The sequence below is a fragment of the Mugil cephalus genome, chromosome 21 (assembly GCF_022458985.1).
Source record: "Mugil cephalus isolate CIBA_MC_2020 chromosome 21, CIBA_Mcephalus_1.1, whole genome shotgun sequence".
NCBI classification, from domain to species: domain Eukaryota; kingdom Metazoa; phylum Chordata; class Actinopteri; order Mugiliformes; family Mugilidae; genus Mugil; species Mugil cephalus.
In genome coordinates this window covers 4,473,483-4,498,240 of record NC_061790.1, presented here as the reverse complement: position 1 = coordinate 4,498,240, position 24,758 = coordinate 4,473,483, and the positions used below count along the sequence as shown (strand labels likewise).

At 40.4% G+C, this 24,758-nt stretch overlaps 2 protein-coding genes across 10 annotated transcripts in view; one reads left to right on the top strand and one right to left on the bottom strand.

Annotated features, from left to right (window-relative positions):
- The window catches only part of lama2 (laminin, alpha 2), a 213,214-nt gene extending 196,240 nt beyond the window's left edge, over positions 1-16,974 (top strand). For 7 of the 8 annotated variants that reach the window (XM_047573380.1, XM_047573379.1, XM_047573378.1 and 4 more), the window contains 14 exons: positions 421-572; positions 657-833; positions 3,733-3,937; positions 5,566-5,658; positions 8,948-9,060; positions 10,546-10,639; positions 10,763-10,858; positions 12,406-12,486; positions 12,571-12,648; positions 12,758-12,836; positions 12,928-13,047; positions 13,150-13,280; positions 14,716-14,935; positions 15,027-16,974. In XM_047573380.1, the coding sequence (XP_047429336.1) occupies positions 421-572; positions 657-833; positions 3,733-3,937; positions 5,566-5,658; positions 8,948-9,060; positions 10,546-10,639; positions 10,763-10,858; positions 12,406-12,486; positions 12,571-12,648; positions 12,758-12,836; positions 12,928-13,047; positions 13,150-13,280; positions 14,716-14,935; positions 15,027-15,187 (1,800 nt within the window). In that variant the 3' untranslated portion in view covers positions 15,188-16,974. The remainder of the gene's footprint in view (positions 1-420; positions 573-656; positions 834-3,732; positions 3,938-5,565; positions 5,659-8,947; positions 9,061-10,545; positions 10,640-10,762; positions 10,859-12,405; positions 12,487-12,570; positions 12,649-12,757; positions 12,837-12,927; positions 13,048-13,149; positions 13,281-14,715; positions 14,936-15,026) is intronic. The other variant, XM_047573377.1, reaches the window with a different exon arrangement.
- Positions 16,975-17,092: 118 nt separating this feature from the next.
- rgs6 (regulator of G protein signaling 6) overlaps positions 17,093-24,758 on the bottom strand; it is a 99,061-nt gene continuing 91,395 nt past the window's right edge. For both annotated transcript variants that reach the window (XM_047573382.1, XM_047573383.1), the window contains 4 exons: positions 22,892-23,078; positions 20,894-20,983; positions 19,669-19,722; positions 17,093-18,846 (listed from right to left, as the gene is read on the bottom strand). In XM_047573382.1, the coding sequence (XP_047429338.1) occupies positions 18,796-18,846; positions 19,669-19,722; positions 20,894-20,983; positions 22,892-23,078 (382 nt within the window). In that variant the 3' untranslated portion in view covers positions 17,093-18,795. The remainder of the gene's footprint in view (positions 18,847-19,668; positions 19,723-20,893; positions 20,984-22,891; positions 23,079-24,758) is intronic.

Genomic DNA, 24,758 nt, shown 5'->3' with positions numbered 1-24,758 from the left:
GAACGTTTGGAGACTTTAGTTTTTAAGGCTCCATTCAAATCAAAATTCTTGTGTGTGTTTTTTTTTTTCTCCTCTCATTAAATCATGTGTAATACTTCTGTTTGTGTTTGACCTTGTCGAGCATTTCGATGTTTTCCCTTTTTGTCTGTGACTCGACAATGTTTTCTTGGTTACATGAAAGTTAAATGGAAAAAAACAGAAAAACACACCCACGCTTGCACTTGTAAAAGTAAAGCCTAATGTATCCTCTTTTTTCAAGCCTTATCAGTGAGTAACGTTGAATGAGTTGGATTTTTAGTTGGTTTAATATAGAGCATATGGAAGCTGGAGCTTGTTCAGCTCTGTGTTCTGACAGTAGTTTGGATGTGCACTTTCCCACAGTCAATTTATTTATTTTTTCTTCATCTCCAACTCCTGCAGCCCTACCTCTCAGTCATGCTGAACAAAGGCTCTCTGGAGGTCCTGGTGTTTACCGGCAGCCACAGTCCGCGTCGTGTCATCAGACGACCTGAGCAAGGCATACTGAATGATGGCAAAGAGCACTTGTTGCGCATAGAGAGGCTGCCTGGCAGGTCAGTGTGTGGTTGCCATGGAGGTTTGTTTCGTCTGTGTTCATGTTTGCTTTTAAATCTAATCCACTTGTACATTTCCACCAGATCATTTTCAGTACAGGTGGACGAGGAGGCCAAGAGGGAGGCGCCGCTTAACAACGACCAGCCAATGAACTTACAGCGCATCTTCCTCGGTGGTATTACCGCACAAGTGGAGCAGACAACCAGCAAAGCCAACGTCCCGTTCAAAGGATGTATCTGGAACCTCATGGTCAACTCTGTGTAAGTAAAACTCTACGCAGACAGGTTTTTTTGTTTGTTTGTTTGTTTGTTTGCTTGTTTGGAACAGGATGCCAAAGTTTGATATTTAGACGTAAAATCTTACATTTTACATTTTCTTATTGTTACTTAAACATATGTTATGAAAGCATGGTTTGGGGTGGTTAAATTACAGATTTTAAAGATGATTTACCATAGAGGGTATAAAGATGAAGAGCGGAACTGCTCCTCTAATGTGAAGCCAAAGCCAGTAGAGCTCCCCCTGGTGACTGGCTGCAGTATAGGTCATAAGCTCCACCCCCTCAATGTTAGTGGGACTTGGGCCAAACTAAAACAAAAAAATACACGTCAATTTTTTTATTTATTTTTTAAAGGATGGTTTCTGTCATTTTAGGGCGTTAATATAATGTTGATGCATGTTCAAGAGTCAATTGTTGACACAATGGGGATGTGACTTAATACTGACTACCAGTTGCCATGCCAACCCCTCCGTAAAGTGGACCCATGGGGCCGTGGGAGTTGTAAGAATTTTTAAAAATAAATACAGTGTCTAATCCAACATTTCTCTGCAGCTGGTGGAGCTAGTAGAGCAGAGCGCAGTATGAAGTCAACGAAAATGGGAGTGAGCTGGGAGGAAGTGTAGGCCATTAGTAAGAAGTGACGTCACCCTCGAAAAAATGAAGCCCGAAATGGGCAGAGCCCGCAGCCGCCATGTTGGATGTGCTTTACTCCGCCCGCTCTTGGATACTCCAAGTATGGACATGAGGGTTGTGTTGGGGTGGAGCTAAAAGAGCCCAACCAACACTCCGCTACCTGTTTTCTGAGCTAATGTGTTTTACCCATAGATGGTATATAAAGGATGGAAGCAGCCACCTCATTGGCTCCAAGAGACGTCTTTTCAACAATTGTCAACTCTAGTCATTCGCTTTTCTCTCATTACTAAATTGAAATGTTTTTATCCACAAATCATTGTGATGTTATTATCTATTTTCACCTCTTTTGATCATAATTAAGTACTAATGAATTCCCAACGTGGCTTTTCTGGTTGGGAGCGATAGACTAATCGTTTGTGGAGTTTCTGACAGATGAATGCTTAACTCTTTCCCATCTCCTCCTTCCTGTCAAATTTCAAACTCAAAACTTCAAATCACTAGTTAACAAATGTGTAATGTTGTTTTAAAGCTTTTACACCTAAAATTCTAGTAATCGAGTATCTTCCTAAAACCAATAATAATTTTAACAGGTACAAATATTTTACGTCATCTGTACCTACACACTGTGATAGTCAGCTGACTTTTAATATGTTAAACTCCCCCTATTTCCTTAAACCTGGTTCAGTACTCGATCATGGCAATTCACAGTCCTAATGATCACCCTGTAATGTTTTGGGGATCATACACTGCTGAGTTAAAGAGTAGTTAACAGGATGACTGGAGGTCATGATGTTGATGATGATGATGTTGATGATGATGATGATGATGATGATGATGATGATAAAGGCACTGTCTCTCTCTGCCTGAGCAGCAGTAATAGAGCTGTCCGACATCATAAACACGCTCATAACTCAAATTACACCCCTTCATCTTTGTGTGTGTGTGTGTGTGTTTATGTTTGCTGCTGTTTGTCTGTCGCTCACCTCATTTCACCCCAACACTGTGACTACATCTGGCTGTCCGTCACTGAGGCCTCGTCTGTGTTCGTTTCCTTTGTATGTTCTTGAAGTACTTACCATGACAGACCATTAACGGATCCTTAGAGTAGCATTCACTGGGGGGAAAATATGATTGGAAGTAATTCCCCTAATTACAGGTGGTTAAAAGACCAGTGTAATGTTGTCGTTTCAGGAGGGCACCAGTTTCATAGTGATACTGAATTCTACAGTATATGTGGCCCTGACCCTTGTGTTAAGAGTAAACACCAAACTATTTTACATGTCTCTTTACAAGTTTTATATCTTCTTAGCTCCTTATTTGGAAGAGTCATCCCTTCAGGATTTCCAAAAATGTTAAAGAAAGGCAAGTGGAGTTGAGGTTTAAATTGGAACATCCAGAAATTTGCTTGCTAATGTTTGTTAATGACCAGATACTTACACTACAAGTGTCTGATAATAGTTAGATACCTACCTGTAGTTATGGGAGACTGTTTTATTACATAATTGGTTTAGAGGCTCCATATCCTTTCAGGATATTGGTTGGTGTTTGTAGTCACCAGTGCTCAGGGGTAAACGCAACAGTCCATCTTACCAGACCTCAGTCTATGGGTTGTTAGCTCATCCCCTGGGGGACAATGAGACTACAGACCATAGCCTTAACTTTTAACATTTTTCAGAGGGATCACTACACCTAAAACACACCCACAGCTCTCAGTTGTGATGGCCACATTTTCCTTATAGAGACGCCGACATGCTAACTACATAGCTAGCTACAGTAATTTCTTGCCAGCTTTGAAATACTTCAGACTACTACCTGTTGTAAGTTTCTATTTTGGTGCTTTCTTATGATGGACTGGTGCTTCATCAAATCAAACTTTTCCAAACACTTTCCATGGACGAAGTCATGAATGGTTCTGTGTAACAAACTGTCTAATGTTAACCCTGTAGCTGGCATTGTAACCACATGGTTGATCTTTTTTGGTAGTAGACAATAAAAATGCTTAATTTCTCATTTTGGACCCATTTTCTAACCATTTTTAGTCATACAGCTTCAGTATTTATAGTGTATGAATCTCAAAATGTCAATGTCAAAATACTCTGTTTCTCTTAATATAGATTAAAAGCGAATGATGTTTAATGGTGATTAATTGTATTTCTTAGTGTGGAAATCAAATGATTTTCACTGATTTTCGATGCTAGATGTCTGGATCTGTATCAGCTAAACATAGTCTTTATTTGTTCCTCTCTCAGACTGTCAGATTTCTCCCAGCACATTTCCTTTGAGAATGCTGAAATTGGCCATTGCCCCTACCTCGGCCCACCTCCACCTTTCGTGTTAGAGGAGGAGGAGCCGGTGAAGGAGAAGGAGAAGGAGAAGGAGAAAGAAAAGGAGGGGTCAAAGCCAATCAGTCCACCAACTCCTGCTCCTGCCACACCACCTCCAGGTCCTCCTGCTGTAAGTCGCTAAAATGAACATGGGAACTAATAAACATTCATGACCATGGCTATATACCCGCTGATACTTCTTAACAGAAGGTGGATTATGTTAAGTAAACAGAATAAGTAAGTATTCATATTAGACCAGATGGTTCTTGATTATAGTTAGGGAGACAATTTCAATCTGTTGACTTAGAAAGAACATATCTGCACTGAAGACAAATGTAATATACCACAGTGAAAAGAAGCACTCGCCAGCATGTGCACACATTCACAGAATTGTGATATATTTTTTCGTCCCTGTTATTCAGAATCCACACACACAGACTCTCTGACGAAATGCAGCCATGGCCTGCCGTGTTAGCTTAGCCATTCATCACACAGCCGTTGTACAGCCCATTAACTCTTCTTTATAGTGCCTTTAGCCTTGAGTCACTAAACTCCACTTCTGGCAGCATGTCATGCTCTGTGGAGTCACGGCACTATGCTAGGCTAACGGTGCATGCCGTTAATGCTTTATGAGCACATAGGAGCCAAGCACTCTGAGCTAACGTTTAGCCGCTATGCTAAGAAGCTGGCAGGCAGCGAGTCATTCATTTCCTGCCGTTATCACCGGGGTAGGCCAGATATATTTCACATACTTAATATAATATATGTCATACAGCAGCCGTAGCCTATCAGTTACCTAGTTAGCTGCTAAACTACACCTCTTAAGGGACATTGGTCATGAAGAACCAAAGCAGTGCGCCAGCTCAGCTGGAACTCTATGGTTTGTTGCTTTATGGACTGTAAGTATATCCATTTTATGGTACAGCCATAATCCCCTGAGCACCCATCTATATGTTAACTGTATTAGATTATCTTTATAACTCAGGTGTTTGTTGGGCGTATGCATGTATTTCCTGAGACAAATGAAAAGTGTGGATTGAGGAAAGACTCTGGAGGAAATGCAGCAGCGGTTTTTGCACATTATAGGGAACCAGTGTCCCCTCTAGGTTTGTTCCAAAGCTTATTTAATAGTATTTTATGTATGGAGCTATCATTGCATCGTGGTGGCATGGTGCATTTTTTTTTTCTTCACCAGTTGTGAGGAGGATGTTGTCAGCGTACAGACATAATCACGAGCACACAGAAAACAACAGGCTCAGCATGTGCTTGAATAAAGAGGCTTCTTTATCTCCTACTCCTCTGCCTCAACACATTCTCTACTTCTGATTCTTCAGATAGTTACCGAGCACCAATTGAGACATTAAAGAGCCTCTGAAATGGCCACCAGGCTCCAGTAAATACCATTCAGACTTAATATTTTTTTTCAAGTGCCTTTTTTTTTTCACTTGCTATTCTGATTGATAACATGATGACTGCCTCTAATTAGCCTTTTAAATCACAGCTCTCCAATTTCCCTCAACATGAATAAAGTATAAGGGAGGATATATGTTCAGCTCCACAACAACAGGATGTTTTTGTGTTAAAAACCGGAAGCAGACTCTGACTTATTCTTCTTTAGAGGTAATAAAAATCAATCGTAGATCAGAGTCTAATAAGGGATCATCTATTTTCTGCCTCTTGCTGTTTGCTGCTGCCTGTCTTTTTATATTTTTTGCTCTGTTGCTGCTACAACTCTCTTTCCTTCCTGCTGACCTGCAGGAGGCCACGCCCCCTGCCCCGCCTGCTGCCGTGCCCACTCCGCCCGCTGCTGTAGCGCCACCTGCTGCCACACATGAACCCAGCACAGACTTGGTACATACATAAAAACGCTCACTCTGAAAAGACAAAAGCAAACGGTTCATCTCTCGAGACTTTCTAACTTTAAGTTTACATCAATCTTCAAGAAACGGCTCAAAATATTACCATATAAAAAAAGAAAGCTAGCTTACTCTGCTTTACTCAAATGGGAATATTTTCAGATTTGGTGCAGTGGAGAGTTAATGCAGCATCCAAAATAGCGTTAAAATAACATGTTTGTTATAATGAAGGGACATGTCACCTAGTGCAGTGGTTCCCAACCTTTTTTCCTTTTTATCTGGAACTAATAGCTTAATAAATTTACTCTCCGTCTTTCCGACAAGTTACTTCAATAAAAAAAAAAACAGATGATAGATGATGCCTTCATGAGCACTCGGAAATTCTAAATTACAACTCTGAAATTTCAGACTTCAGACAAAAAAATAAGTTTGGTACATTTTCACCGTTTGCTGAACATAAAAATATGTGCGAATGTATCATCAGCTGCAGCTAGATCTCAATCAAGCTTCCCAGGCTTTGGCTACATAGATAGTTGTTGGATCTTTTCATGAATTATTTTGTCAAAAATACAACTACAAGGTTAGGCGCGTATTCCTATCTTCTGTTTATTTAATTTTTTACTAAAGCTTTCGAAAAGCTTCCTAGTTTAAAGTTTATCAGCTCTCCTTGACCGGCTAAATACTTACTACCCAAGAGCTCTTGACATTGGTTTTTAAAAAAAAAAAAAAAAAAAAGAGATTGTGTGTCGGTTATGATGACTTTCTGGTAGGTTAAGGAGTCGCGTGCGCTTTAAACCATAGGTCTCTGTCCGTGGAGGTACTGCAGGGGGGTCACAAAGTCTTTGGTTGATTATACATTTTTTATATAATTTTTAATGTTCCCGCCAAATTTAAATTTCTTTAAATGCACATTAACATGATTTCAAAATGTTTTAGTAAAGGGATAAGGGATAATATTGAATGCAAAATGTTAACAATAATGTATATTTATAAATAGCACCAGGCCAAGTTTGATGCAGGACACATATAATAGATAGAGGGTCCCTACTCAATCTCTCTGTCAGTCTCGGGGTCCTTGCCTTGAGAAACGTTGAAGACCCCTGCTTTAAACCACACCTAGACACGCGTAAAGCCTTCCTTATCTGCAGTATTAATTGCCTAAAGCTTTTACGGTTTAAGTTCAACACCTAAGCTTGAGACTGTATTAAACAAAGCAGTGACCAGAGATATAAGCTTAAGGAACATTGTACGGCGTTCAAATGGGTCAGGAGTTGAGCGTTAAACATTTGTGACTAAAGCTAATTACTACCAGAGGCCAAAGGAGTAGCTTCTCTGAACGCTTCTCCTGGGAACATACACACACACACAGTTCTGACTAAATGACTTCAAATTCTATTGGTGTGACCTCCAACCAAAGACGTGAATGGACGAACGTCTTCCTATTGTTAGCTTAATGGAAAGACGCAGAGCAGATGAGAGAAAGGGAGGGAAGAAGAAGAAGAAGAGGAGGAAGAGGATGAAAGACAGGAGAGAGGGGAGACGGAAAAGAAAAGGTGCAGCCACGGAGGGAAGGGAGGAAAAAAAGAGGGGGAGAGCCTTTCTGAGCGGAGCGGCGCTCGCCTTTTGTTGCCTTAATGGAAAGATCGTGGAGAGGAAGCGGGAGAAGAATGAAAGGAGAGGGAAGGAAAAGGGCTTCTGAGCAAGTGACGTCTCCCTTTTGTTAGACGGAGGGGGAGAGAATAAGAAAGAAGAAAGCAGGGGGGGGGGGGGGGGGGGTTGAGGAGGGAGGAGCGGATATGAGGAGAGAGCGCGATAAGAGGTGAGTGTCAGCTGTAACAAAGCAAGGTCACGGTGTGGGGAATGTCTTCACTTGAAAGGGAACAAGAGAGGATTGGAGATTGAGACACACATACACTCACGCTCAGTCGTCTCAGATCCTCTTTCACTCTTTTTTTTTATTTATTTATTTATTTTAACAACTTTGTCTCACACTGCAAAGCTGCTTTATTACCTAATGGGTGATGTATATTCAAAAGAAGAGGATTTGGAGGGGGGGTAAAAAAAAAAAAAAGGAGGAAGACGTGAGGAAAGCGTAGAAACTAAAGTGAGAACAAAATGAGGTAGTAGAAATAAAAGGGAAGGACCCTGAGCTGGAGGAGAGGAGCGAGTGGAGAAGACGGAACAGAATAACGTCAGAAGAATAAGAAAAGCCGAGGGTGGTAGGAGACAATTAAAAGCACACACAGGAAGGAGAAAAGACTGTAGACTGTAGATCCAGAGAGTTGGGGGAGGATGGGGGAGAAAACAGAGAGTAAAAAAAAAGGTAAGAGAAATGATAAGGGGTGCAGGGGGACAGTGAAGTAGCAGCATGAAGAGAGAGAAAACTAACAAGAAAGAGGAAGAAAAGCATCAGAAAACAGTTTTGGTTGTGGAATACAGAAAATAATTAAAATAACAATGTAGAAAAGAAGGGGTGGGAGTGGTTTTACAGCTAATATGTGCAGAAGAAAAAATATGAGGGAAAGGTGATGGACTGCGAGGAAGATAAAGCCAAAATGGGAACAAAAAAAAAGTGAGTACAAGAGAAGAGAATGAGAGAGGAAAGGAACTAGAGAATGAAAGACATGAGTTAAAAAAAAGGAGTTTAGAAGAAAAGAGAGGAGCAGATGGGAGGACAAGAAGGGGGTGACATGTAATGAAAGGAAGACTTGGGAGGAAAAGAAAAAATAAAAGGAGAGGAGGAACGAATCAAAAGCAAGAAGGGGAATCAAAAGTCCTAAGTGATGGTGTAACATGTATTACAACAATGACACCTTGTGGCCGCTGACAGAACTACAAGGCGACACGTTAATGGAATAACTTGAAGAAATGCTGCTGAAGAACCTCAGATCCAACAGGAAACACTGAAAAAACATATTTGCAGGATTGGGAGGATCCATAGATGGAAAGACAGATTAAACTTTGAGGTGAGACAGTAATAACTATTTGGTCGTCTGTACTGTATGATGGAAAACTAGTTGGTGTTACCCAATTAAAGCCTGCGCTAAAAAAAAAAAAAAATTAACTTTTTTGCGAACCTGTTTTCAAACCTTCTCAATCATCTTGTTTCATGACCCACCGTGATCAGTCGACCCTTGCGGTCGTCTCCGATCAGAGGCAGGAACCCCATTAGCGTGATTGACGTGTGTTCTGCCCGGGTGTTAAGGTTCCTGTTGACGGGAGGCAATGGGAGCGGTGTGGTGAGACCCTGTCAGCGTAACTGACATGTTATGTCCAATCTCCAGGATTCGTGTGCGTCGGCTGTGGCCCCGACAGCGCTGGAGAAAGCCTATCAGTTTGGCCTGACCAGGAACAGCCACATGAGCTTCGCCTTCGATGACACCAAAGTCAGAGACAGGTGATTTCAAACTTAAGTTGTTTTTGTTTGTTTTGTGTTTTACTGTTTTAAATGGTTTATACTGCACACAATCCTGTATGTATGTAGAAAGTGCAGCGTGTCTACATATGTACAGATACATGTATGGATCATTTAAATTAATAACAGACGCTGTTACACTGTAAACAATAGACATAAGGGATAATTACAGTATAGAACTGTGGTTAATAGAAACTATGGCCATATGAGGCACTGAAGTGACAATACGGTTCAGCACAAGAACGGACTGTATTTAAATCCTCCTTGAAACAGCTAATGGAGCGTTATTCTTTCACGCTGTGTTTTTTTAAAAAAAAATTTGAGTGACTTGAGCCGTTTTTTTCTTATATTTAATTTGTCAGGGTCAGAATCTGGCAACGCATGTGCAGGGAGGACGTGAAAATTCAAGAAATCATCACTTTTGTTTACATCTAGTATCTTCCAGGAAATACTAAAATAGTATTAAGAGTACCTACATAATGTGTAGTATGCTTAAAGCTGGTATATACACCGATCAGCCATAACATTATGACCTAATAATGTGTCTCCAAAACAGCTGTGCAATCCCACAGAAACTTGATCAGTTTGGGACCTAGAGAATTTGGAGGCCAGGTCAACTCCTTGTGCTGTTCTTCATGTTTTCTTTGTTTATTTTTAGTTGTTCCTAAACCATTTTTGTGTGTCTGTGTCAGAATGCATCCTGCTGCCACCAAGAAGTGTCCTGTCAGTGGTCATAATGTTATGGCTGACACATGCTGGAGGGCATGACATCTAAAAATACTTTAAATCGTATTCCATGGTGATTTTAAAGAACAAGACACATAGTTGCGATCAAACACGTGCAGCAAAATAAACAATGTTTGCCGATAAATGCTGAAAATTATAAATATGAAGCAGCATGATGATGATGGGACGTAGCTGCTGTAGCGCTGTAGATGTAGCTGCATGCCGACCACATGTAACATGTTCAGCTCATCAAACCCTAATGTGTGTGTGTGTGTTTCCGTCGTATGGAGCACAGGAGTCGTAAATAAATAAAAAGAAAAGCAGTGATAGTCTGGACAGGATGAGACTTCTACAAACACACAGGCACAAATCTACTGTACAAATAACGATGTGTTGGAAGGAGCCGACATGTTGACTGAAGCGAGCCTCAAAACAAACTTCCTGTTCCACAAACCGACAATAACAAATAGCAAAATGATAAAAAAAAAAGAAAAGAAAAAGAAAGTACACATCCATTCTATCTGTAGAGGAAACAATAGCTAGTATTTGTTTTCCATTCACTGTTCTATACAGAATATACATTATTAATATAATTATTTGGGATAGAAAATATCCAAATAGTTGATAAACGTCTTATAATGTGACAGTTGTGAAAATCGTATGTATTTAAATAAACAGCCGTCATCATACTGGACTTTTGTGTTTTTTGTAACTAACACAACGTGTGCACGCGTGTCTCAGGCTGATCCTGGAGTTCGAGCTGAGGACGAGAGAGGAGTCTGGCCTCGTCCTCTACATGGCGAGGATCAACCACGCTGACTTTGTTTCCATACAGGTATTTATGTTATCTTTGTTCATTCTCAAGTTTTCCTCCCTGCTCATAAAGACATCACATCAAGGCTCTGTGCTTGTTCTCGTCTTTCGTCTCCGTATTGAACGTCATTCTGTCTTCCTGTAGATCAAGGACGGACATGCTTGTCTGGGCTATGATCTCGGTCATGGAAACATATCCGGCTGCGTCCCCTATTCCATCAATGATGGCAACTGGCACAAGGTAGGACCCTCCCACTCACCCACTGTCTATTCTGTTAACATGGTGGCACCAAAGGAGACGCTTATTTAACCTCCTGAGACCCTGTGTCCTCATATGGGGACATGAAGTTTAGGTTTTATTGCATCTTATTCTGCTTCATTTAAACACATTGTCCTCATTAGTAGTCTGCCATCTAGTGGTAGCAAAGGTTAAAACGTACTAATTTATGCTTATTAGTGTTTCTAGTTTGATATGATGCGCATATTTAACAAATTTTATCAATAGTAACAAGCTACAACATAATTTTTGCACAGCTGTTTTATATTTTGTCACACTTTGGTGATTTCTTTATAATATAAATAATGGAATAATACCAGTGTCCACATATGAGGACACCATTTTTTTTCCCCAAAAAAACTACTACTTCCTGTTCAAAGATGTTCTTTTACGGCTTAGGTCCTGCTGATTCCAAATACCCTGGAGAAATTAAAAATGCAGACCAAATAAAAGCTCGGGTCTCAGGAGGTTAAAGGTTTATGGCGTAGGTCTTCAACAGGGGGTCTCCGACCCGTAGGGGGTCCGCAGAGGTACTGCAGGGAGGTCGCAAAATCTTTGGTTGATCAGACATTTTTTATACATTTTTTCAATTTTCCCTCACAAATTTAAATGTCTTTAAATTTCTTACAAATCTCAATTTAACCAAAAACATAAACATTTATTTAATTCAAAGACTATTTAACAGCACAAGCAAGGGCAAGTCTTGGGTCGGGGTGAAAAGAAAATATATATGTATTAGCGAATGCACTCGTCTATCGGCCGATACCAGTAAAAAAAAAGAAAAAGAAAAAAAATGAAAGGGGGCAAATATCGGCCCGATGGTATATTGGCCGGCTGATATGTCGGTCGATCTCTATTTTCTCTAATTATATAGTTTTGTCGTTTTAGTCCAACATTGAGAGGTAAGCTCCACTTCCATCACACCACAGAAAAAAGTATTTTTTCAAACAAAATTACTAACCCAACGTATGTTTTCAGAACGTTTAGAGAAATTTCAGACGTAGATGTGCCCAAATCTATAATTGTGTTTATTTTAAGCACTTTAAATATAACAGTTTCCCATTGTTTAGATGACAAACACCTTTTAACTGTTCCCACCATCAAGTTCTTAGGTGGCACAAGTTTTCCAATCTCAGACTTTAATGGGAATCATAACTGCATCATTTCCAAAACTCCTACGTATTATTATTGCGACGGTGTTATTATGAGTGAATTTTGCATAAAAATGTGTGTTGTGACTGGGATGACATTGCGTGGTGGAAAAGACATGTGACACCGAGTATCCTTGACACAAATGAATATAAATTTTGAAACATAATGTTTTTTAAATTAAAATATTTACATTCGTATTTTTTATTAATTTACTATTCCCCTCTGATTCAGATTTAGATTCTATTTGTTTTACACTGGACACCGTACAGAGTTGAAACACAATCTTGTTGCAACTTGACAATAAAGACTATTCTTATTCTTATTATGATGCATTCATGACCTGTTCTATGTCGTCTTAGGTTCGTGTGAGTCGCACCAAGCAGAGGAGTTTATTTATGATTGATGGGAAATACAGTAAACAGATGACGAGCCCAAAGAAGGTACATGGTTTTTAGAATGTTTTCTACCATAACAACACATATAGATTTGTTGTTGACATGTGTTTTTTTTCTTCTCCTGACCAGGCTGACCTGTTAGATGTGGTGGGAGTGGTGTACGTCGGAGGACTGCCCCAAAACTACACCACCAAGAGGATAGGACCAGTAATAACGTCTATAAAAGCTTTCAGTTTAACTTCGTCCATTTAAATTAATTATGGTGCAGTTTAAAACAAACATACATTATCTGAACATTCTTCTTGTCTGTTCCTAGATTCTCTACAGTATCAACGGATGTATTCGCAACCTGAAGATGGTTGGAAGTCCTGTGATTGCAAAGGGAGCCTCTGCGGGTGAGAACGTGTTTGTGTTGCACGCAGGATTTGATTTTTTTTTTTATCTTACACATGTACCCATTAATAACAGTTTTTTTTTCTTCTGAAGCGGTTCTTGAGGACTTTAAATTCGACATGGCCACGCCCACCTCAAGTCACATGGTTGGGAGCTGTTTTGTCGCCACAGAGGCGGGAACCTATTTCCAGGGCACCGGCTTCCTGAAAGCAGGTGGGATAGAAATCACTTAGCAACGGCCTGTGAGCTAATCACGTCATCCATCTCCTGTATGTAAAGGTGAATAATTATCTTTCTGTGTCAACCTTTATCTAGTCGCTTCCTACAGAGTCGGCCTGGACGTGTCAATTGCATTGGAATTCCGAACTAGCAAAACCAACGGCGTGCTTCTCGGCGTCAGTAACCAAGGCAACGAAGGACTGGGTCTGGAGATAGTCGAGGGCAAGGTACACAATCAGTTTAATTTATTACCCTCTTGAGTCATTATGGACAAAAATATCCACTTCCAAGGAACTGCTATGAAAACTTAACTGATTAATATTTTTTTTCCTGAATAAATCTCTTAAACCACTTCAGAATTTCCAAATCAGCCTTGGACCGAGATTTTCTAAAATATTGACATCAATGCACTATTAGTTTTTGTGTAGCGTTAGATTTATAATTTACTATCCTTTTGAGTCATTAAGGACAAAAATGTCCACTTCCAAAAACTGCAATAATATGGAGCCCCCTAAGGGACACACAAAAAGAAAAACTTTTGAAACTTTTGCAAGATGCCCGTACAATAAAAATAGTATAGATTAATATTTTATTCTGCTTTTTTAGGTTAAATCTTTTGATCAACTTCAGTCCTGATCAACTACTGAATAATTATCATGATTTTATCCCTTTAAATGCCAGTTTGATTATTTAAAGTCTCCCTTTGTTTTTCTTTTTGTGTATCTGTTTTGTTTTTTCCAAAAAAAAAAAAAAAAAACACAAAAAAATGTTATTTTACATAAAACTAATGGACCTTTTTTTGTTCCAAATCAGTCTTAAATGTGATGGAGATCTTCTCAAAAACTGATGTTTATGCATTATTAGTGTTTATGTAGCATTAGATCTAAAATTTACTACTTTCTTGAGTCATTAAGGTCAAAAATGTCCACTTCCAAAAAACGTCAATAGTACGGAGCCTCCTAAGAGACATAGAGGGAAAAATGATGGGTAAAAAAAAAAAAAGATCTTGCAAAAGTTGGTTTGTTTCTGTTTTTACTGATCGATTTCCCCCTCCCTATGTCCCTTAGGAGGCTCCGTGAAGTAAAAATAGTAGACATTAATATTCTTTTCTGCTTTTTTAGGTTAAATCTTTTGATCAACTTTAGTTCTGATCAAAAATATCAACTACTGAATATTTATCATGATTTTAACCATTTAAATGCCTGTTTGATTACATGATGCGAATATTTTTAATGAAAACAAAAGACAATTAAAAAAAAAAATAAAAAAAAAATATCCTTATAACAAATTTTCAGTTTTTTTTTTTTTTTTTGATTAAATGTTTGGAGGTTTTGTAAAGCAGTGAAGTGGTTTAAGAGATTTAGGCAGAGAAAAGCATCTGTCCTATGCACAGCCAACATGATTCATGCCATTTTTATAACTTAGATTCAGTGAAATGTAACTAAAATTGGCGCATTTCCACTTAAAATTAGCATCAATCGCTAAAGTAGCATCATACTTAGCACCATCTATGCTTCATGCACGAGGGCTAAAGGATTAGCTCAGTTATTTTACTCCTATTCCTTGTGCACTTCCTCTTCTTCTTGACTTGCAATAACAAACTGCGTCACTACGTTGTGGCAAACCTTGCATTGCATTCCTCCGTTCTTCTTCGCTCCTTAGCTGCTCTTCCACGTCGACAACGGAGCCGGGCGAATCACGGCCGAGCACGTGCCCGACGGGGACGGGTTCTGCGATGGCCGGTGGCACTCCATCACCGCCAACAAGCTTCGCCACAGGCTGGTGCTGGTGGTGGACGGGAAGCAGAGCCAGGCCGAGAGCCCCAACGCTCGCTCCAACACCTGCGACACCAGCGACCCCATCTACGTCGGAGGATATCCCGGTGCGGACGCCCTTAAAATAATTCTGACACAAAAATAAGGAATCATGCCAGTAGACGTACATTATTAAATGAACATGTTTCTGTTTCTCAGCTGGAGTTCGTCAGGCAGCTCTTTCCACCAGGACGTCCTTCAAAGGTTGCATGAAGAACCTGAAGATCACCAAGGCGTCCAAGACCATGGACGTGCACTTCAACAAGGCTCTGGAGATTAAAGGAGTCCAGCCTCTCTCCTGTCCTGCTGTCGCTGCGTAGCCGGGGGCACAGAGCGTCTTCCTTTGTTGTCTCCCATGAGTACTTCCTTAAGGTGCTACACAGAGTTTCTTACATTACAGGGGGAAAAAAATCAAGTTTTTGAAGCTGCTCTGGTCAAATTTACATGTGATAATAATGCCAGTGTATATGTCTATTATTAATACACTTTATTTAATGCGACAGTCAAACTTATACTCCATCAGAGGGAGAGTTCAGTTTCTTTCTCTGAAAACAAGGCTCTAACCCAAATAGAAATCCCAGAATCTCATCCCCAAGTGTGTGAATTCTTTCGTACGGTCGCGACACAAGAGTATAAAAGATAAGGTATTATTCACCTCAGAGCTATGAGGCAGCATCACCCGTCTGGACTATTAGTGACGTTTTCTCGTTCTTAGCTCATGGATAGTAGAGCGACGCTGCTTTCCAGTTTCCAGTTCTCTCATTTTTCTAACTTGCATTCAGTGAAATGTAACTAAAACGGGTGCATTTCCACTTAAAATCGTTATAGTATTAAAAACGCTTTACTAAAAAAAAAGGTTTAACAATTAATGGAGGAGTTTTGGTTATTAATCGGCTTCTCAGAAAATGTTCTACGGCTTAATCAAAGAAACGATGGACTGACTGAATAAATAATCATTTGCTGCTGCTGTAATAGTATTATAGTATTATCACAGACGGGGAAACTGAACCCAAATAATCCCGTTAAGAGCTCTGACTGTTCAAAAAAATGTATCCACCTCTGAACTAATGTACCTTTAAACAAAGGCAGGAATTGAAACACCTTTTGTCAGAATTAGCTTCGCTGGTCTCAGCTCTTTGGGTTTCTACGGCAACAAGACAGAATTTACTATTTCTTTTTTCTTTTCCGTTTTTTAACATTTCTGTGGGTTTCCCTCTGTCCAAACCAAAATACAATTAACTAGCAAACACGCTACATAAAGAAACACGATTAAGAAATGTTACTGCTCTTTGGTTTGATGAATATTTGTGATAATTACAAAGTTTCAATGCTTTTCATAGTTTGTCCACTAAGTTTATTAAAGTATTAGTAATAAGCCCTGTGTTATGGTTTCAAGCTTATCTTTTTCTTTTCTTTTTTTAATGAAATGTTAATGTGTGACCATTAAATCAGTCGTACTTGTTCCTCTTGAAGAGGCAGACAAGGGTTCTTTGTGAAGTTTTCCCGATAATGTTATTTCACCATTTAAACAAACCCCTCCATAGTAATATTTTTGTACCTGTGTGATTGTTCTAGGTTTGTCCTTCATGAACCTTGTCTCCTAAAGGCTGGACGTGAACATGTCTTCAGTGATCTTTTGCTTCTGTTCTTACCTCATAAGAGGCCAGGGATCAAGTTTGCTCTAAATATGACAACAACAAAAAATCTGATTAAGCCAAACAGCAAGGGACCAAAAATCTATGCAGGAAACATGTGATACATGAAACACGTTTTGAGGCTCAGACTTTTACATCATTTCAGCTTTTTTCCATCTCATGATTGTAGCGTCAGTGAATTGTTTTAAGGGTCATGCTAATAGACAATGTAGTTACACTAAAGACTCATAGAGCATCAACTGGTTATTTTATAGGAAACTGAAACAAGAATTCCTGTATATCATATTGTAATACTACAGCTGACGTGATTAATAAAATTGTGGAACATTTTCACGTCTGCAGGAATGTTTAGACGACAAGGTTTCTGCAGGACATTCACTTTGTGCTCTGCATGGTGTGACTGAAATTTCTGAAGCGGCTGTTTCTGCAAATATATATTCCTGCCAGCATTGCCCAGATTGTCCTGTCCTTCTTTAAGCAGCGTTCAACAACCTCTAACTTATAAACCATAGAGGATGTTACAATAAAGCGATACATTTTAAGGTGAAGACTGCTTATTTAGTGGTACAGGGCGAAGGCAAAGACCCAAAAGAAGGTAGTGAAAAAAAGTGTCACTGATGCTTTATACTGAAACTCCACTAGGTGGTGCTACTGCGCTTTGGTTGTCTCCATGAAGGAGAAAGGCTCAAAGTCCTGTGAATCGTTAGCTCTTATCAGTCCAGCTAATTTCCTAAAGTCTAGCTACACATTTAATGACGACCACCAGATTGATTTCAAATGGCTAATAAATTAGTTACTATTGTAGATTTTTTTTTCTTCTATAATAAGTCCAACCAACCAAGATTCACCTGCTCTTTCGTTCAAAATACACTAGAGGGCAGTATGGCGCTGCAAAAGCTGCACCTGTCAGATTCAGGAACTGCTTTCAGACTTTTTTTTTTTTCTGGAAACTTTCTTTGCAGGTCCTGAAGGAATTAAACAGACGTGATGAAATAAGAGCCCAAACCCCATCTCTTTAATGTGCATTGCTCTTTTTTTGTTTATTATTATTATCATTATTATCTTTTTTACACAAGATGAAGAATGGATCAGAAGTCAGCCCACTACACCTCATCGTGACTCAAGTGGAATGTTTAGAAGATGGAATAAAACCTAATGTTTAGTCATCAACTTACCTGCTCATGACAAGATTTACACCTCTGAGTGTCCAGAGCGTCTGATAAACGGGCGGGAAATCACTCATTTACTGAGCTGCAGATGGGGCTAAGATACTTTATCTCAGTGCGTAATAAGGATCTGCTTCACAATAAATCTCTGATCTAAGAAAGTTGTTCTGTTTACTGCGAGTGCCGCCCTCCTCCGTGCACCTTGGTAGCAGCTTATGAACAGTGAGTTTCAGTCAACTTAAAAACACTGCTAACACACTGATGTATTTGCAAAAGAATAAACGATTATTATAATCTTAAAGTTCAGTTTTGCGACCACTAGTTGCACGACTCTGAGCAGCAGATCTTTCGATTTGAGTTCATTTTAGCAAACGCGCTGTAGCCAGTGGTTAAATGTGACTTCCTACTGTACCAGCTACAGAACTTCTTTAAAAAGCTGCAACCGCAAAGATGTTAAACAAAACAAAAGATTAATATCTTGTGTCATACAATAGTAAGTTGATCTAAATATTCTTTCACTAAAAAGTTGGTGTCCTACTCCACCTGTACCTTCAATTCAAGTGTTTACACTAAACCCCTCCCCCCCAAACCCCTCTTTCCCTTATATCATCCTAGTGAGTGACATGAGATAAAACAGCTAGCTACGGCATTAATCTAAGTCTCGTTTTGACATCGGTCAAGGCATTCAAGCATTCCATGTTTATACCACTGAAAATAAAGCCTCTTCAGCTACCATATTAACAGGAGTGTAGATAGTAGGTAAGAGAGAACCAACTGAGCCCGGCCTCGTTTCGGTGCGAGGCCTTTGAGTAGTTTATCCTCTGCGCTGCGACAGCACTGTCCTGGTGTCAGGTCTGGTGACTTATTGCATGCTGTCGAACCCTCTGCGACTGCAAGTCTGAGGTGAGTTTGGGACGTGGTGGCGGTCCAGCCCAGCAGTCTTAAAGCTCGTTTAGCACCGTCACCAGCCGTCCCCCCCCCCTCCCTCCCTTCCCCATCCCACGCAAACAGCCACACCCACGCACCCCAGGGTCCATTTCCACCTGCTACCCGTTGGGTAAGCGGCTCTTCTGGGTATGGTTCCTCCTACTCTTGGTCCAGGCTTGGTCAGGACGACTGCATGAGGCCCGTCAGCCGCTTGCCCGTCAGTGACTTGCCCTGCGAGGAAACGAGGGAGGAGGGAAGCACCATCAAATTAAAAGCTTTTCCGAGGATTTAGAAAGAGCGCAGTGGGAGGAAAACTTAAAGAAGCCTAAGCTAAATAATGACTGATGGTGAGAACGCTTTAAGGAATAATAGCAAATCAATAAAAAACTAACATGCTATGGGGAAATATTCCCTGGATTTATTAAGTCCAATAAGACTTACATAACGTTTATCTATTGATTCTTACAGCTAACGTGTACAGAGGTACATGCCGACAAAGTCACTTGCGCGTAAGAGCAGAGGAATTCGTTGACCCCCTTAGCTATAATTTCACAGTGTCAAACCTAAAAATCCATCCCGCCGTCTTCCCCGCTTGGAGTTCTTTGTTCACAGCAACGAAGGTGGACAAATTAATCTGTGCAACGGACGAGCTGCCCCCCCCCCAGTCAACTACCGCCAGACCTTTCACTGAAACCAATATTGAGGCAAAGAACATGTCCCTCCAGGGACGGAGCCAAGTCACTGAGCACAGGAAGTTATTACATCTGAACTTTTGCCAGTACAACTTGATCGTGTGGCTTCCACGAGTACAAGTACCACACTAAATATCAAAAATTAGCCTCTAAAAATACACACTAATTACATGGAATAACTATTTCTCCTCTGCTCCAGGGTTCACACCCAAAGATTGAGTCGCAGAGTTTTATTTTCTTACTTTGTGTCGGGGAAAAAATAAATAAATAAAAATGACAGTAGTTGTGTTTACTGTACAGTTTACCGCAGTGCTTCAGTGAAAGCGGTTTGAGGAGATAAAAGCCGAGACTTTTTACTCACCACGCTGCGAGTGAACTTCTCCAGGGAGGTGCGTCGCCCCTGCTCCGTTTCAGGCTAGTGATTCGAAAAAATAAATAAACAAGGGGGAAAAATTTGATATTTTTCATTGCATGAAGCCAATGTATTTAAATGCATCTCTCACCTAAAGCTGTTTGCATTTAAGGATTTATTCATTCATATTGTTGCTTTTACACATTTTTTATTTTTGCAGCTACATTGGAAAACATTGTCTTCTGTAATAAAATGGTTGCTGCAGTTGCAGATTTATTAACACACAACCAACAACCAGATGACATCTCATTAATGCCTCTGTACTACGTTTCCTGCATTGTAAGAGTCACCTCATGAACTAGAAAGGCTGCTTCCTGTTTATATGCACCCACCAACTAGTCAGGTTACATTTTACACCCATCTCTGTCACGTCTTGTAAAAAAAATACAATGAAAACTTTGAAGGAAATGGTTTTGCAGAACAAGATATCAAAATTAATTTTAGTTTTTGCACGTGAAATCTAATCATTTATCTATTTTATAAAGAAACGTATGATGAACATGTACTATATATGTGCTAACTGTCAACAAGATTATTGCGCATGAGCAACACTATACATGTACTGTGTTTAACATGAGCTCATACAAGGAGAAGGCATCAATAAATTAAGTATCTGTCTAATTGAACCAAATCTAACAGCTTCTGCTGTTCTTCATGCTTTATGAGATGCTCTTAAACTGTTTTTGTGTCTGCTGCTATCAAGGAGTGTTGTTGCTATGGGGCATTGGACCCTGGTCTGGTCTAGGTGGGTGCTACATGTCTAAATAACATCAAAACATTTCCCAGGAGAACATTGAATTGTCTCAAGATTGTATTCACTTCTCCTGTCAGTGGTCATAATGTTGTGGCTGATTGATGTGTATGTAAGTGGTGGTTAGTTCATGTTATGGCTGCAGACTCTAACAAGGAATTAATTTACTATTCGACATTTTTTTTTTTTTTAAAAATATGATTTATTGAGCTATGGCCAGAAACGTGGCACCAAATTTAAATCGGTTCATCCTCGAGTCCAAGTGAACGGACCAATTTGACGCAATCTGTCAAGGCGTCCACGAGAATGGGACGGACAGACGACCCGGAGAAAACGCGACGCCTCGGGCCACGGCTGTCACCAGCATAAAAATACGAACACAGAAGCGGTCCGCGATTTCGCGGGCTGATGACAGATACTTACTTTCTTCCTCGCCATGAGCAGGTCCTGGTACACGTTGGAGCGCAGGAACCGTGAATAGCTGTCACTTTTCATCAGCTTGTATATGTGGTCCTAAGTGGACAGAAATAAACAGAAATCCGCATTTTTAGGGGAGAGTAGAAAAAAAAAAAAATAAAAAAATGAGAGGAGGTAGATCTTTTTTTTCGTCGTGCACTCCGCAAATAAAGTTGAAGTACAATGACAAGACAAAAAAGTCGACCTTCAAACCAGGGCTGGGCGGTATACCGGTATTTTTTCCTTTATGATATCATTTTTTAATATACCTGCATACCGGTGTATTTGATTACACAGCGTTCGGTACGTTGTGCCGCAAGACACTGTTGCCGACTGGATCATTTTCAATGTAGCGCTTCTAAACACACATGGTGTGACTGCACCACTGTGAGGCGGTGAAGATAGAAACGAAAACTGAAGCAGCAGAACGAGAAGAGTTGTGCCAAAAAATCTGCCCTGTAGGTTGTTTGTTAGTTTCTTGTTGTTGTTGTTGTTGTTTCTTTTTGTTTTGTTTTTGTTTTTGTTTTTTAAGGTCACCAGACGTCCCCGATTTATGGGGACTGCTCCCGTTTCAGATTGGCTGTCCCCGAGAGTGTCCCCAATTCTAGCTTAATAAATGAGATTAAAAAAAAAAAAATTGCGCGCACACTACAATTGTTAAGGGTAGTCGGTCGCGCTGCTATTGACGTCATAGACATAACAGTGTGAATGAAACTCCTAGCGGTCCCCGGATTTCCACATCAGCAGGCAGTTTCCACGCATAATTCCACGCTAGTAGTAGCGTGGAATTATTCTACAATATTTACTCATCATGACAGTAAATTAGTTCATCCTTAGTCATTCTGCTGCATTAATTCCTCTCTTATCTAGTAGAAAATGCTGTGAACACGTGATCATGCATGAAATAAAAATACTGTGATACCGTCAGAATTTTGAGAAATATCGCGATATATTTTTGGTCATACCGCCCAGCCCTACTTCAAACTGGCGGTAGCCTACCATATGGAATTTTTCATGGGTGGTCCTAATACTCTTGGGTAATATTCAGCTCTGTGCCAATGACGTGCAAAACTTGCTAAATGGAGCATCTAAGAATAAAAGGCAGAAGATGGTTGTAGCTCGCTGCCAAGTAACTGACAGCAGAAATGTTTTCTTTGTTTAACTCTGCCCTTACAAGTCTAAAACAGAGGAGGAGGTTTGATAGACACTACACAACCCGCCCCCCCAGCAGCACCCGCCCTCCTTTCTCTAAACCTCATCTATCTCCCAGCGAGGCGTGCTCTCTGGAAATCAGTCCACAATACAAACCCATTAGTTGATTCTGGTGAAGCATGTAAGAAAGACGAATGGGGCGGACGATCGTGTGGGGACGAGCTCCGGAGAGATCTCTGACACAGATCACTTGAAGAAATGGAAATTAAAATGGGATACAAGCAGGGCCTTGAGAAACGGTCCTGGACGCAACCCCCTCCAGGACGTCTAAAAATCCTGTTTTAACTGTGAAGGAAATGGAGGCGAAGGGTTTTATAGTCACTGATATTCTGTCTCTGTGTCCGTAGAGCAGAGGTCCTTTCGTAGATGGTGCATGTGCACATTTAAAGGCAGCAGGTGCATCATTCATGTGCATTATCACCTCAGTTTAGCCAGACAAGCTAACCTTTAGCTCTGAATGACAGCTGGGAATAAATTATTTAAGTGTAAAGTCACATTTTTCCTTAAATTTGATGCAAAAAATAAAAATGATTATTGTTCTTCAATGCCCAATGAGAAGCTTTTACCAGATTTAATTTTAAGTATTAGGTGTGTCACCGCCCACAGATGTTGATAAAAACCTGACGTCCCCGGTCATTTAAAACCATACAAGCTACATAGATGTGTGTTGACACATCCTCAACAAACCCAACTAACCTGCTGCATTACCACTCCTTCTCTATTTTGTCTCTGCGTGTCTTCCATTTTCCCCACCTGTGCGTCCTCGTAGCTGTAGCGCCCGGGGTCCTTCAGGTTCTGGCTGGTGCGTTCGTAGCTGTGGGAGTCCAGGTTGATGGAGCTCGGCGCTCCCTCGGCTAGAAACTCCGTCCAGATGTCCTGCGCCCTCTGGGAAACGTCCTGCTGGGGCATCCTCTTCAGGTCCTGCACCGCCAGCCAGAATCTGTCGAAAATACATGCACGCCGATCAGCCATAACAATATGACCGCCGACGGGAGAAGTCGACAGCACAAGGTGTTGACCTGGCCTCCAGATTCACTAGATCCTAAATGGATCAAGTATCTGTGGGATGATCTATAGAGGCCCCTCCCCTCAACTCATCGGACCCAAAGACCCCCCAATAACAACATCCTGTTTCTAGTAGTGATCTAATACTGAGTAAAATTCAGGCTGGTATCGGCGATACTGATCCGAAACCGTACAAATTTACTATGTGAAGGGGCCTTCAATGTTTTTCAGGTCAAGGACCTGATGTAAAGATTAAGAAGGGACCCCGTACCTACTTTATGTGTTCTATATTAAACTCAACCTAGTGCTATTTATAAATATACATTATTATTATTATCATTTTGCATTAAATATTAAGCTACTCAAACAATACACGGGTCCAAATATTTCATTTTTTTTCCATTTCAAACATTTGCAACAGCAGGGTGGCCGTGATGGAAAATTGTGGTGGGAAAAAAAAAAGTATAAAAAATGTCTAATCAACCAAAGATTTTGCGACCCCCCTGCAGTACCTTCATGGACCCCCTGTTGAACACCTATGTACTATGTGAAGATACACTTAATGTGTCGGGTAAATTAAAATAAATAAATAAATAAAAAATAGTGTATTCCAAATCATAGCTTTATAAAGAACACAAGAGTAATTTATTTATTTACTTTAAACTCAAGTATATTGCGGTAGTGGCCTCATTTACTATATAGCCGAGCTAATACAACAACAGAAAAACCAAACAGAGACACAATCATACAAAATATGTCAAAATGTTGTTTCAAACACTAAAAAGAGCATAAGTAAAAAAAAAAAAAAGAACTACTATTATAAAAATGAAAACTTGTCTCATTATAAATTCCTCGTATTCTGTGTTGTGGTTTAACCTGAGGCGTTTCACAAGGTTTGTTGTGTTGCCACAACCACAATAGTTGATAATGATATACACCAAATGACTTAAGTATCAAAAGTATTGATATTTTGATTTGGGAATCGATTTTAGAGAATAAAGACCTGGTATCAGAAGTATCGACACAAGGCGGTCATAATGTTATGGCTGATCCGTGTATACTGTATACACCACTATGAGGCTGCAAAAATGCGTCTTTTAGAGCAAAAACTGAGCTTCGTATTAAACAGCGGAGGCAGCAGAGAGCCGCTGACTGACTGCCTCCATTATTAGATTGTATCTGTATTGATCGGTGAACTGCTTTAACAATATAGAGGGAAACACCTCTGGGGCCTGCTCCTCGCACTCACCCACCTTATTTCTCACTCAGTGTCAGGCTCTCGTTCTCTGGTGCTCCTCCAAAAGCTCCCTCATAAAAACTAAAAGCAATTAAAGGTCCAGAAAAAGGAAAAACGAGAGAGAGGTGTAGAGGCGCGGGGGTGAGGAGACTGGTGGGATGGCCAAAGGCTGAACGCTATAAAGCGCTCTCGCCGTCTCACAGTGTGTGTTAATTTTCCTGTGTGTTTTACCTCCCTGTGGCTCAGAGGTATCAACCTCCACACACTATCCCGTCCATCCCCCAGACTCATCCTATCATTCCCAACACGTTCACTGCTCCTCGCTCGACAGCTTCCAGGGAGACGCTCGCACGCGACAAACAAACACCAGGTAACTGC